Source organism: Sus scrofa, chromosome 5 (assembly GCF_000003025.6).
Source record: "Sus scrofa isolate TJ Tabasco breed Duroc chromosome 5, Sscrofa11.1, whole genome shotgun sequence".
NCBI classification, from domain to species: Eukaryota; Metazoa; Chordata; class Mammalia; order Artiodactyla; family Suidae; genus Sus; species Sus scrofa.
In genome coordinates this window covers 7,271,103-7,284,445 of record NC_010447.5, presented here as the reverse complement: position 1 = coordinate 7,284,445, position 13,343 = coordinate 7,271,103, and the positions used below count along the sequence as shown (strand labels likewise).

Here is a 13,343-nt window from a genome sequence, read left to right as displayed (position 1 = left end):
TTTTTTTTTTTCTTTTTAATTTTATGGCCACACCCACAGCATATGGAAGTTCCCGGGCCAGGGATTGAATCCGAGCTGCAGCTGCTGACTTATGCTACAGCTGCAGCAAGGCCAAATCCTTTGACCCACTGGGCCAGGCCAGCCATCAAACCTATACCTCCAAAGCGACCTGAGCTGCTGCAGCTGGGTTCTTAACCCACTGCACCAAGGCAGGAACTCCAAGGCCCGCATTTCTGTTTCGCAGCAGCCTTTCTGAGATAATCAGGATTGTATTAAAGGAGTTATTGCTGTTGGTGTCCCCACAGCACCACATTATGTTTACAAAGAGGGGTTACACCATCACCATGGGTTTATAAATGCTTATCCTGTTGGAGGAATTGGGTTTTTTTTTTTTTTTTTTTTTAAGGTTTGCTAGTTGATTTCAAGTAATCAGCTGAAAAGAGCAAAAAGCATAAGGGGCTGCTGTCTTGAGGATTAAAAAAAATACTCAAAGTCACCTGGCATAAGTAGCTATTCATTAAATATTAATAGACTCTGAACCTGGATGTATCAACAACGGGAAAAGCGGGAAAAGCGTGGTTTAGGAAAATTTTTTCAGCACCAATGGGGCTGGTTTACTTAACTCTCCTAAGCTTCATTCTCTTCATTTCTAAAAGGATAAAAACCTGGAGTTCCCATTGTGGTGCAGGGGAAACGAATCCAACTAGCATACATGAGGATGTGGGTTCGATCCCTGGCCTCACTCAGTGGGTTAAGGATCCCGCATTGCTGTGAACTGTGGTGTAGGTCACAGACAAGGCTCGGATAACCATTGCTGTGGCTGGGGTGTAGGCCAGTGGCTACCGCTCCAATTCTGCCCCTGGCCTGGGAACGTCCACATGGCTTGAGTGTGGCCCTAAAAAATGAATAAATAAATAAAAGGATAAAAACCCCTCCTGCCTTTTAAGTTTGTTGTGAGGTAAAACAAGGTTACAAGACAGGTAATAACACTTAGCCCAGAAAATACCTGGCACACATCACAGACATTAAAAAACACCTGGCCCAGAGTTCCCATTGTGGCTCAGGGGGTTAGGGACCTGGTATAGTCTCCCTGGGGTTACAGATTTGATCCCTGGCCTCCCTCAGTGGCAGCCACAAGCTGCAGTGTAGGTGGAACATGTGGCTCAGATCGGTGTGGCTGTGGCGTGGGCCTCAGCTGCAGCTCGGATTTGGCCTCTGGCCGGGAAAATCCCTGTGCCACAGGTGCGGCCATAAAAAGAAAAAAAAAAAAAAGAGAACACCTGGCCCCTCTTCCCTTTCCCAGGCCTCTGGGAACCAAAAAGAACAGCATCTCTCAGGGTACCTCTCAGCAACTGTGGAGACCTGGCTGCATGTATTAGTAAATGCATTCCTCAAAAATCCGCACTTGATAAGCACCAGCCAATAAACGGTACCTCTAGAAATAATATCACCAAATTAACTGCCATCATTCTATAAGCGAGCAATTTGGGTTCCTCTGCCACGTCCAGATTCCTACTTACATTTCTCATGTTCCTTCCAGTAATTTGCTAGGAGGTGAACCTGTCAATAGGAAGGACAAAAATAATTATTTATCACCAAGCGCCCCCCCCCAAATAATTGTTACTTCAAATAACAGTAACAAGAATTGTTTTACTTCGAAAACCCAAAGACTCAGTTGGAATTTTCTGAATCCAATCAACTCCCTCTCCAATTACCTTCCCATTTTGACTTTGCCTAAAGATCTCCTCACAGTTGGTCCAGCCCAAACCAATAAACATTTAAAAAATAATAAAGAGTTCAAACTGCTGTGTCCTGGTGATCTGGGTTGCTAGGACACAGTTGTTGGGAGTTGAGAGGGGCAAGCAGATCCAGCAAAAGTATTGTTTTAAACTAGTAGCTAGGAGCTCAGATGCGGTCACTGGATGTTTGCGTTTCAGAGCTTTATGTTCATCCAAAGCAATTATCCTAAAAACTTTTGACATATTCAGCATTAATTCTCTGCCCCTGCTCTCTGATCTTATAAACTTCTCCATGACACAATCTCTCCATCTCGAAGAGGAAGCTAATAAGAAACACTTCCTTAGTAGGTTAATTGTAAGACATCATCTCTGACAACGTCTTTGAAAGTGCTCTACACTTTACAAAGCAGTACTTACACATTCTTTACTGGTTTTCCCAAGTTCAGCCGTGTTAACGTGGAGGAAAGTGTGGTCTTTAAAAAGGTCAACCATCTTCCCAGGGTCTAACAGCGAACTGGGGCAGGGAGGGCGGAACTTGATCAGTTATCTCCACCCATCACACCCTTCCCCAATCTTCAAAGGCTGGCTCAAGGAGAGGCTTTCCTCAGCCTGGCGCAGTGGGCGAGAGCCGAATGGCCCAGGTTCGCACCCCAGCTCCGCCTCTTTCACAATCCTGGGACACAGGCTGTGTGCTCCGTGTGCCTCGGCTGTTGCCGAGGGAAGAAAGGGGTGGTGACCGCGCCTGACCAGCCCGGGGGCTTAATAATGGCAGTTAGCCTCTTGTCAGCCCAGTAATCGCGCCCTTTCGCGTTTTCTCCGCGCGCTGGGGTTGCAATCAAGACCGGGACACTTCGAGGGCTCGCGGCGTGCCAGGCACTGTGCCAATGACTCTGGCCAAGCACAGCCCCTCTTCTCAGCCCAAAACAAAGAGCTGAGGGTGGGGGTGGGGGGTTCCCGCGGCCCCTCTCCCCCTACGTCGGGAGCAGCCCTGGGACGGGCATCCCAGCTCTGCAGCCCCCAGCTCAGTAGTCCTCTGTTTAGCTGCCCAAGAAGCCCCCGGCGCCCGCTTCCCCCGGGGGGGGGTGTCACGGACCCCGGAGGCTGGACCCCGCTTAAGAGCAGTCCTAGGGAGCCGGCACCCCTGCCCCCAGCTCCGGTCGGGGTCGCCCAGGCAGACTTCCAGCGGGCTGCCCGGGAGGGCGGGGGTCTAGGAGGGGGCGCGCGCCGCGGGGCGGGACGAGGCGGGGAGAGGCGGGGCGGCCGGCGGTTGGCCCCGGGAAGCCGCGCGCGGCCGCCCGACCACGTGACCCACTGGCCCGCCCCGCCCCTCCGGGGGTGGGGGGTGGGACGAGTATTGCGACCACCTCTCCCTCTCCCGTGCAGGCATCTCCACCTGCTTCCACTACCCTAGCGCCAGGGTAGGGACCCAGTCGTTATCATCCCATTTTGCAGATGAGGCGAGCTGAGACTTCCCCAGAGTCACAGGTGGCAGGCCGAAGTTAAAGCGGTTCGCACCGTGCTGGCCCATGATCGGGGCGGGAAAGCCTTGGTCTCCTTTCCTTTGGATTTTGTTCCTGCTCCAAAAGGGCAGGGACTGTGCTGTGGTCCCATTCAGTGCTGTGTCCAAAGCACAGTGCGCATGCAGTAAATCATTTGAATGAATAACTCTTATTCTGGCGCTTCCCTAACTCTTAACTTCAACTCGAGTCATCCTGTCCTCTCCCAAAAGATTTTATGAAATGATAGGGGGAAGGCCAGACAAGGGTAGTGAGATATGGAAAAAAGCAGCCTGTCTGCATATCACCGCATAGAGGAGTTAATCAATCCAATTTACCTGTAGGGTAAGAGAGACCAGCCAGGAGGCTTCAATGAAATCCAAAGGAGAGTTTCCATCATAGCTCAGTGGATAATGAATCCTACTAGGAACCATGAGGTTCCATCCCTGGCCTCATTCAGTGGGTTAAGGATCCAGGGTTGCTGTGGCTGTGGCGTAGGCTGGCAGCTACAGCTCCGATTAGACCCCTGGTCTGGGAACCTCCATATGCTGAGGGTGTGTCCCTAAAAAGGCCAAAAAAAAAAAAAAAAAAGACAAAAAAAGAAACCCAAAGGAGGGACAGATGATGGCGATCTGGATTTAAGGGAGGCAACAGGGATCGAAAGAAGAGGAAATATTTGAAATAGGTTTTGGAGAATTAAAGGGATTTGCTGATGGATTGAAAGGAAGGGATAGAGAAGGAGGAATCAAGAGGAAGTTCCTGAGTGGCTGATAGTGCTGGATATTGAAATGGGAAAAACTAGAAGAGAAATAAGTTTGGGGTAAGGGAATGAAATATTCATTTTGTAGTTCATGATGTAATATATTATGTCTGTGATGGATATATGGGTCTGGAACTCAGAGGACAAACATATGGGCTGAAGACTGAAAGATAGCACTTACACTGAGAAAAGAAGGCGGCCCAGGACAGAAAGAAGATTGGCCGGAGAGGCAGGAGAAAAATCAAGAGGGACACCAGAAAGGACAGTATTTCGGGAAGCACAGAATCATCAGTTATGTCATATGCCACTAAGAGAAGAGAGATATGGCTGTACATCAGAGAAGGTGTACTTGAACTTGGCAGAGCAATTTTGGTGGCGTTGGGGACAGATGGAGAAGGGAAAGAAATGGAGGTAGCGTGTGCAGACAATTCTTTCGAGACATTATGGGGGGGTGGGGGAACAGCACAATGGCAGGGGACAGAGGAGGTGGGTTCAAGGGATTTATTTGAATAGAATGGTTGATGACACATGAGCGAGTTGTGCTGCTATTGGGAATGATCCAACAGAGAGATGAGTGATCCCAGAGAGGGGGACAGTGACTTACTGAGGGAAGGCCCCCAAAAAAGGGGGAAGTATGTGAGGTTGTGTGTAGATGCATGGCTCAGACCAGCCAAAAAGCTTACCGTTGCTACAGCATCACACCCAGGCCCAGGAGCTCCATGGCAGAGAAAACGTCCACACTGTTCCAAGGTGGCCACTGTTGCTTAGAAACTTGTGTTTCACAAGATGTTTCAGCTGAATTCCTAATTAATGTCCATTTCAACTTGTGCTAATAGTTCCTGTCACTGAGGTCCTGCCTCTGCTTTGTCACTCCCCTAAAGCCTGTTACTTCTTCTTTTTTTTTTTTTTTTTTTTTCTTTTCTTTTTAGGGCCACACCCTCAGCATGTGGAGGTTCCTAGGCTAGGGGTCTAACCCGAGATACAGCTGCTGGTCTACGCCACAGCCACAGCAACAAAGGATCCAAGCCGAGTCTGTGATCTACACCACAACTCATGGCCCCGCCCGATCCTTAACCCAGGGATTGAACCTGAAACCTCATGGTTCCTAATCGGATTCATTTCCACTGCACCACAACAGGAACTCCAAGCCTGGTATTTCTGTTTCTTTTGTTGCAAAGGCAGGAAGCTGGAAAGCTTAGGTTTCAACTTTCTTCTGCTGTTGATCATATGTGCATTGTGATGAAAAATAGTGTATCAGAAAGAGCTGGATTTAGAGACTCTCATTCTATTTTAAGGAGAGGTTGTCCAAAATTGTGGAATTTATATCTCTAGTTCAGGGCTCTCTGATGAGCTCCAACTGCCTTCTTGCCCTCTTGGGGACATCTCAGACCAAACAGAATTTTATTCTTTTATTTTATTTTGGGCTGCATCATGCTCATGGCATGTGAAAGTTCCTGAGCTAGGGATCAAAGCCACGCCACAGCAGTGACCTGAGCCACAGCTGTGACAACACCAGATCCTTAGCTTGCTAGGGAGCTAAGTCAAGCAGAATTCTTTTCTTTTCTTTTTTTTTTTTGGTTTTTTGTCTTTTTAGGGCCACACCCACAGCCTATGGAGGTTCCCAGGCTAGGGGTCTCATCAGAACTGTAGCCGCAGGCCTACGCCACAGCCACAGCAATGCCAGATCTGAGCTGTGTCTTTGACCTACACCACAGCTCACGGCAACACCAGATCCTTAACCCACTGAGTGAGGCCACGGATCGAACCCACAGCCTCAAGGTTCCTAGTCAGATTCGTTAACCACTGAGGCACAAAGGGAACTCCAAGAATTCTTAACTCCAAACTCATTCATTCCTTGTACAGTTTCTAACCACTACAGAATATGGTCCCACTGTCTACCTATCCAGAGTAGACAGGCACCTTTACCCAGAGTCACTCTGGATTCCTCCCTCTTCCAAACCTACTCCAAACAATTAATTACTGCCTCCAATATATTTCTCAAATTCTTCTACTTTTTTGCCAGCCTTCTAAGTCTGGCCTGATTCAAGCCACCATCATCCTTCCCCTGGATCAGTACAAGTGCCTTCTAACTTGTCTCCTTGCTGCTTCTCTCTCTCTCTCTCTCTGTTTTTGGCCTCACCGGTGGCATGAAGAAGTTCCTGGGCCAGAGATCAGACAAGCACTACAGCAGCAACCAGAGCCCAGCAGAAATAACTGCTGTATACTTAACTCCTTTCTTTCTCTTTCTCTCTTTCTTTTTCTTTCCTTCCTTCTTTTCTTTTTTCTTTTCAGGGCCCCAGGTGGGGCATATGGAAGTTCCCAGGCTAGGGGTCAAATCGGAGCTATAGCTGCTGGGCCAAGCCATCCCAGATCCAAGCCACGTCTGTGACCTACACCACAGCTCACAGCGACGCAGGATCCTTAAACCACTGAGCCAGGCCAGGGATAGAACCTGCATCGTCACTGATGCTAGTTGGGTTCCTAACCAGCTGAGCTACAACAGGAACTCTAAGCACCCTAAATTTCTAATCAGGGAGAGTGCGAAATTATTCCCAGCTCCTGAACAGTGCGTATCTTAGGTAGTCAATGATGTTTAATGAAGAATGGGGTCAGAATGATGTAAACAGCTCTACGTGGATAAAGGGTAACAGTCCCCGCAAGCCGCAGCAGGGCTAAGGCGGGGGGCTTTCCCCTTCGTTGTGGCAACGCCCGCTTCAGCACGCACCCACTAGGGAACTACAAGTCCCACAAGCGCCCGCTGCTTCCCCACCTCCAAGAGAGGCGGGCCGGGGGCTAGCGCGGAACCGGCTTTTCCTCTTTCCCGCAGCCTGATTGGCCCGAGGCTCTGAGAGGCGGCCAATGAGTGCGCTCGGGAAGAGCGGCCAGGCCAATATGGCTTCCTGCACCTGGTGACGGTCGAAGAAAGGGTGTTAGGTCTCATGGAGAAGCCCCGGGGCGTCGAGGTGAGAGGGAGCGGACGTCTCGTGCCTGGGGAAGGGAACCCCGGGAGCCTCACTCGGTGGACCCTTCCTCAGGCCTTTGAGCGACGCCTGGAGGGTGGAGGGCGGGAGGATGGATACACAGGTAGTGAGGCTGAGCGGGCCGGAGGCGATTGGCCGTGCTTTTTGCTCGCGCGCCGCTGGAGCCGAGGAGTTGAGGGAGGAGCAGCCCCTCTGGCCTAGGGGAAGGGGAGTGGGGTTCAGGATCTGAGCGCTCCAGCATCGTCTTCCTCCTCCTTGTCTCGTGGCGGTGGTCTTTCGTGATCGTGAGGGAGGCCTGTCACATTCCGATGGGAAGTAAAGGAAGATTAAAGTTTCATGAACAGTCCGTTTATTAAAGTTTAATAAACAGTCCGTGCCTGGAGCGTTCACGTGCATTATCTCTCCGATACTCAGCAGTCCTATGTTATTGTCTGGTTTGCATGGTTCGAGTGGCTGAGGCTTAGAGAGGTGATGAGCCTTCCCAGGAGAGTCACAGGGCTGTAAAGTGTAGATAGTCACTAAGTCTGCCAAGTTCCAAAACTCGACCTGTCTTATCTTTTCCACTGTACCACAACCTGTAACCCACTCATCCAGTAATCATTTGGCTCCTGGTCACCTTACATTTGAATTTGGTGACCTTTCTAGCATATTTGCATATGTAGGTTTGTTTTTGTTTTGTTTTTGTTTGTTTGTTGCTTTTGAGGGCTGAACCCACGACATATGGCCGTTTCCAGGCTAGGGGTTGAATCGGAGCTACAGCCGCCAGCCTATGCCACAGCCACAGCCACAGCAACGCCAAATCCGAGCTGAATCTGGGGCCTACACCACAACTCACCACAACGCCAGATCCTTAACCCTCTGAGGGAGGCCAGGGATCGAACCCACAACCTCATGGTTCCTGGTCGGATTGGTTTCCGCTGCGCCAGGAGGGGAACTCCTGTAGTTTTAAATATAAAGTGGAAGAGCTCAAAAACAATACAAGGGTCAAGGAGAATAACCATAAAGTGGAGAATAAAAGTTATAACTCAGTTTTGAACTTTCAGTAACTGCTGGAAACAGCTAGACTTGAGGCATCTTAGCAGTGTTCACAGCAGTCCTCTATAGAAGGTGTTGTTATTATATCCTTGGTACTGATGGAGAAACTAAGAGCAGTAGGTTAAATATCTTAACACAGAATCCCACAGGTGATAATAAGTGGGAGAACTTGGATTCAAACTCAGGCAAATCTGGTTTGAGAACCCATGCTTTTAACCAGTAATGACTGCCAACATTTATTGAGCACTTGCTGTGGGCAAGTCAATTTTCTGAGTGTCTTACCTATATTAACCCTTACTTCTCCCCCAAAGTCTGTGAAATAGGTGGAACTGCCCTCATTTACAGATGAGGAAGTCGAGGCACTGAGTTGGATCTGCTTCAGGCCATACAGCTAGAAAGCAGTAAGGATGGTATTGGATCCCTGGCCTAGAGCCCAAACTCCTCACACCTTTTCGACTACATGGCAGGTAGATTTATATATACATTATCTCATTTACATTCCTGTGAGCCAAATATTTTTCTTATTTTATAGATGAGAAAATTGAGGTGTCCCCACTGTGGCAAAGTGGATTAAGAATCTGACTGCAGGGAGTTCCCGTCGTGGCTCAGTGGTTAATGAATCCGACTAGGAACCATGAGGTTGCGGGTTCCATCCCTGGCCTTGCTTGTGGGTTAAGGATCTGGCGTTGCCCTGAGCTGTGGTGTAGGTTGCAGACACGTCTCGGATCCCGAGTTGCTGTGGCTCTGGTCTAGGCTGGCAGCTACAGCTCTGATTAGACCCCCAGCCTGGAACCTCCATATGCCGCAGGAGCGGCCCTAGAAAAGACAAAAAAAAAAAAAAAAAAAAAGAATCTGACTGCAGCAGCTCAGGTTGTTGCAGAGGCTCGGGTTTAACGCCTGGCCCAGCGCAGTGGGTTAAAGGGTCTGGTGTTGCCACAGCTTGCAGCATTAAGTCACAGCTGCGGCTCAGATTCAATTCTTGATCCTGGAAACTTCCATATGCCACAGGTATGGCCATTAAAAAAAAAAAAGGAGTTGCCGTCGGGGCTCAGTGCCAATGAACCATGAGGACGCAGGTTTGATCCCTGTCCTCACTCAGTGGGTTAAGGATCTGGCATTGCCATGAGCTGTAGGTCGAAGATGTGGCTCAGATCCTGCGTTGCTGTGGCTGTGGTGTGGGCCAGTAGCTACAGCTCCAATTCAACCCCTAGGCTGGGAACCTCCATATGCCCCAGGAGCGGCCCTAAAAAAAAAAAAAAAAAAAAAAAAAATTGAGAGACCCAGAGAGGTGAAATGACTTGCCTGAGAATAGTTAGGATCAGAGTTGAGTCCAAAGCTGTGGTATATACCACTATATTATAGCTAGTCTGTCATTTGCCTCCCAAATCCTCTTTAGGGCAGTCTGGATCCCAAATTAACTTTTCTCTGACTTAAATTGTTTGTTTTTTGGGGCCGTGCCCACGGCTTACAGCCGTTCCCAGGCTAGCGATTGGAACCTTGTGCTATAGCAGTGACACAGCTGCTGCAGTGACAGCACCGATCCGTAAACTGCTGTACCACAAGGGAAATCCTGACTTAAACTGTTTTTGAGTTGAAATTATTTTGCTGAAGGGGGAAGGATGAGTTTCTAAAATACATCTTTCCCAGAAAGTCTTCATAAGACGTGTTGCTGAGGATAATATTTTCATATCGATTTGTTCTGTTTGAATTGTGTTAAAATGTCATCATTTATAAGTCCACAGAAGGACAAAAAGACAAAATAAAATGAAGGGAGTTCCCATCATGGCTCAGTGGAAATGAATCCGACTAGGAACCCTGAGGTTTCGGGTTTGATCCTTTGCCTTGCTCAGCCGGTTAAGGATCCAGTGTTGCTGTGAGCTGCGGTGTAGGTCACAGATGTGGCTCAGATCCCTCGTTGCTGGGGCTGTGGTGTAGGCCAGTGGCTACAGCTCCAATTAGACCCCTAGCCTGGGAACCTCCATATGCTGTGGCTGCAGCCCTAAAAAGACAAAAGACAAAAAATATATATATATATATATAAATCCACAGAAGGAGCTTGGTGAATTCCTCATGCTTTCTGTCTTGCTGAGGTATTTTTGTTGATTTCACCTGAGAAATGTATAAATAAGAGTAATGATCCGGGTGTTTGCTAAAGGAGTATTTGTTTCCACCTGCCACTTGGCCCCAAAGTGCTGACTTGACCAAGGACTGGGAAGGGAGTTGACAGCAGATCTGCAGCCGCCCTACCTGCACTAAGCCACTCATGGTTCCTCCTGCCTGGTTTCTGTCACTCTTCCCCTAGGAGACTCCGTCTTCGGAACCCATGGAGGAGGAAGAGGAGGAGGAGGATTTGGAGCTCTTCGGTGGCTATGACAGTTTCCGGAGTTATAACAGCAGTGCCGGCAGTGAGAGCAGCTCCTACCTAGAGGAGTCAAGTGAAGCAGAAAATGAAGACCGCGAAGCTGGGGAGCTGCCCACCTCCCCGCTGCATTTGCTCAGCCCTGGGACTCCCCGCTCCTTGGACGGCAGTGGTTCTGAGCCAGGTGCCTTCAAAGTGTCCCCTGAAGATGGGGAGGTTTTATGGGGCTGTGGCGGAAGAGGGGGATGTAGGCCAGGTGGGCAGAGCTGTCCAGGTGTAAAGGGCTCTTTGATCTCAGGTTGAAGGGATCGATGCCTAAGGACCTGTGAGAGACAGAGGTACCCCAAGAATCATTTCCTCTGCCGCAGTCTGATTTCAAACTGTGATTTCATTCTGTCCTCCAATTAATGCTTATCCACGTATGAGATGTCATTAACATGGTGCTGCTGCTGTGTTTGTGTAAATAGTTGGTGGTTTTCTAAGCCTGGGTGTTGAGAATGTAGGACACCTAAAGTGGTCTGGCTTCCATCTGGGAAGGAACAAGAAATAGCTCGTCGACTGGGAGTTGGGGCTACAGGGGCGAGGGGGAGGTGATGGGGGGGCAGTGAGGGTTCCGAATAAAGTGACCTCTGGTAGGAGGTTTAGGGTGGAGGTGCGACAATGAGGATCCCCGTGAATCATCTGGAAGCCACTTGGCTTCAGAGATGTTATGCTTGCACAGCTGCTGGGCCCTTGAGTCAGGGCCTCTAGAGTGTAGACTGAAAAGAGGCAGGCTACATGGTCTGTGATGACACACCTGTTCCCTAGGCCCCTTATTCTTTAGAAGACTAATCTTATACTCCTGGAGTCTTTTTTTTTTTTTTTTTTTTTTTTTTTTTTTGGTCTTTTTAGGGCCACACCCACAGCATATGGAGTTTCCCAATCTAGGGGTCAAAACGCAGCTGCAGCTGCTGGCCTACACCTCAGCCACATCAATGCCAGATCCTAGCCATGTCTACACCACAGCTCCTGGCAATGCTAGATCCTTAACCCACTGAGCAAGGCCAGGGATTGAACCTGCGTCTTCATGGATACTAGTCAGAGTTGTTTCTGCTGAGCCCCGATGGGAACTCCCCTACCTGTGGACTCTTAATTCCTTTCCATTCATCCTGTCTTCTCCTCTCTCCCCTTTCTTTTATGTTTCTCCTTCTGCCTTCTTTCAGCCATTCTCTTAGAGTCTTAGAACTTTAGAAGTAGAAAGAACCATTACAGACCATCCAGTCCAGGAGTGCTTGTGCCTGGCTGCACACTACAACCACCTCGGGAGCTGCCTGTAACCCAGCACGGACCAGTTCATTAGAATCAGGCTTGGGCTTTTTTCTTTTTTTCTTCTGGCTGCACCTGGGTATACAGAAGTTCCAGGGCCAGGGATCAAACCCACACCACAGCAGCGACCTAAGCTGCTGTGGTTCCAATGCCAGATCCTTAACCCACTGAGCCACACAAGGGAACTCTAGGCTGGGGCATTTTTAAAGTTCCCCCAAGTGATTCTAATGTGATACCAGTGTTGAAACATTGATCTCTTTCAGTCTCTCTACTCTATAGATGAGAAGAAAATAGATCCATAGAAGTTAAATGATGTGGGTACATTTTTTTCTTCTCATTTTCTTTGCAAACTCTCCAACACTCATCTGTTTCCCATTCATGCTCATGGGTTTTCCTCAGCCCCACCACCGACACACATGGCCAGGGATGCCCAGCAGCTTCAGATGGACATACCAGAACCTTCTTCTAGTCCAGTTCTGTCAGCCTTAGGGGGTGTGGGACTCACCTGATTAATGCAGTGCCCCAGGTTTTGAAGGGCCCATCCTTTTGTTTGATTCGGGGTGACTATGAAGGGAGTCACGTGCCAAGTTCTCTCCCCAGCTGTCTGTGAGATGTGTGGTATCGTGGGTACAAGGGAAGCCTTCTTCTCCAAGACCAAGAGATTCTGCAGTGTCTCCTGTTCCAGGAGCTACTCCTCCAACTCCAAGAAAGCCAGTATCCTGGCGAGATTACAGGTGAGAGGCAGTTACTTGGAAGACCCTTCCTGGGGCCCTGGGTGCTGAGACAGGTGCAGCCAGCTGGCTGATGGCCAGAGGCCAAGAGGGCTGGAGAAGGACCTTGCTTGTTACTCTCTGAGGTTGTAAACTTCCTAGTGCTTATTATGCTCTCAAACTTGAGAGGGCAGAGGGTTGCATTTATGGGGCGTGTGAAATTGCAAATTCCTTTTTTTTTTTTTTTTTGTCTTTTTGCCATTTCTTGGGCCGCTCCCGCAGCATATGGAGGTTCCCAGGCTAGGGGTCGAATCGGAACTGTAGCTGCCAGCCTACGCCAGAGCCACAGCAACGCAGGATCCGAGCCGCATCTATGACCTACACCACAGCTCACGGCAACGCCGGATCCTTAACCCACTGAGCAAGGGCAGGGACCGAACCCGCAACCGCATGGTTCCTAGTCGGATTCGTTAACCACTGCGCCACGACGGGAACTCCTGAAATTGCAAATTCCTGGAGTTACCCTTCCCCTCCATCCTTGCCCCTCCATCCTCACCCCTCAGAGTCTGATGTGCCCTCAGTAAGTTTTAAACAAGACAGATGCTCTGAAAGGAAGCTGGGGAACGGCACACGCTTTACCAGCCTCAGCTCTGACTCCAGGTTATATAGGCAGCCACTTAGAAAGTCTTAACCAACCTCTAGTTCATTATTGACATTTGTAGGATTTTAGAAGTGGAAGGAGTCATGGAGCTGTGTCGTCTCCCCACGCGTTAATTGATAAGTGTGCCGAGGTCCAGGGAGCAAGAATGACTTACCCGCAGGCTCTGGGGGAAGGGAAGAGCAGAGCCGAAACCTGAGCTCCATCTCGGTGCCTGGCCTTGTCTTTTCCCAACGCTGGTTCTCAAACGTGACTGCATGTTGGGGTCACCTGGAAAGGTTAAAAAATATTGGTGCTCGG

The 13,343-nt window shown here is 49.3% G+C and overlaps 1 protein-coding gene and 1 long non-coding RNA gene across 5 annotated transcripts in view; one reads left to right on the top strand and one right to left on the bottom strand.

Annotated features, from left to right (window-relative positions):
• LOC110260636 lies at positions 839 to 4,892 on the bottom strand. Of its 2 annotated transcripts, none has more exons than XR_002343887.1 (3): positions 4,679 to 4,892; positions 2,157 to 2,253; positions 839 to 1,560 (listed from the first exon to the last, which is right to left on the bottom strand). It is a non-coding gene; the product is annotated as an uncharacterized LOC110260636 (long non-coding RNA). The 2 variants fall into 2 exon arrangements; XR_002343886.1 differs by lacking the exon at positions 4,679 to 4,892 and adding an exon at positions 2,833 to 2,963.
• The window catches only part of L3MBTL2 (L3MBTL2 polycomb repressive complex 1 subunit), a 19,828-nt gene continuing 13,297 nt past the window's right edge, over positions 6,813 to 13,343 (top strand). For all 3 annotated transcript variants that reach the window (XM_021091462.1, XM_001929185.4, XM_005653110.3), the window contains exons 1-3: positions 6,813 to 6,958; positions 10,314 to 10,554; positions 12,276 to 12,409. In XM_021091462.1, coding sequence (XP_020947121.1) covers positions 6,935 to 6,958; positions 10,314 to 10,554; positions 12,276 to 12,409 — 399 coding nt within the window. In that variant the 5' untranslated portion in view covers positions 6,813 to 6,934. The remainder of the gene's footprint in view (positions 6,959 to 10,313; positions 10,555 to 12,275; positions 12,410 to 13,343) is intronic.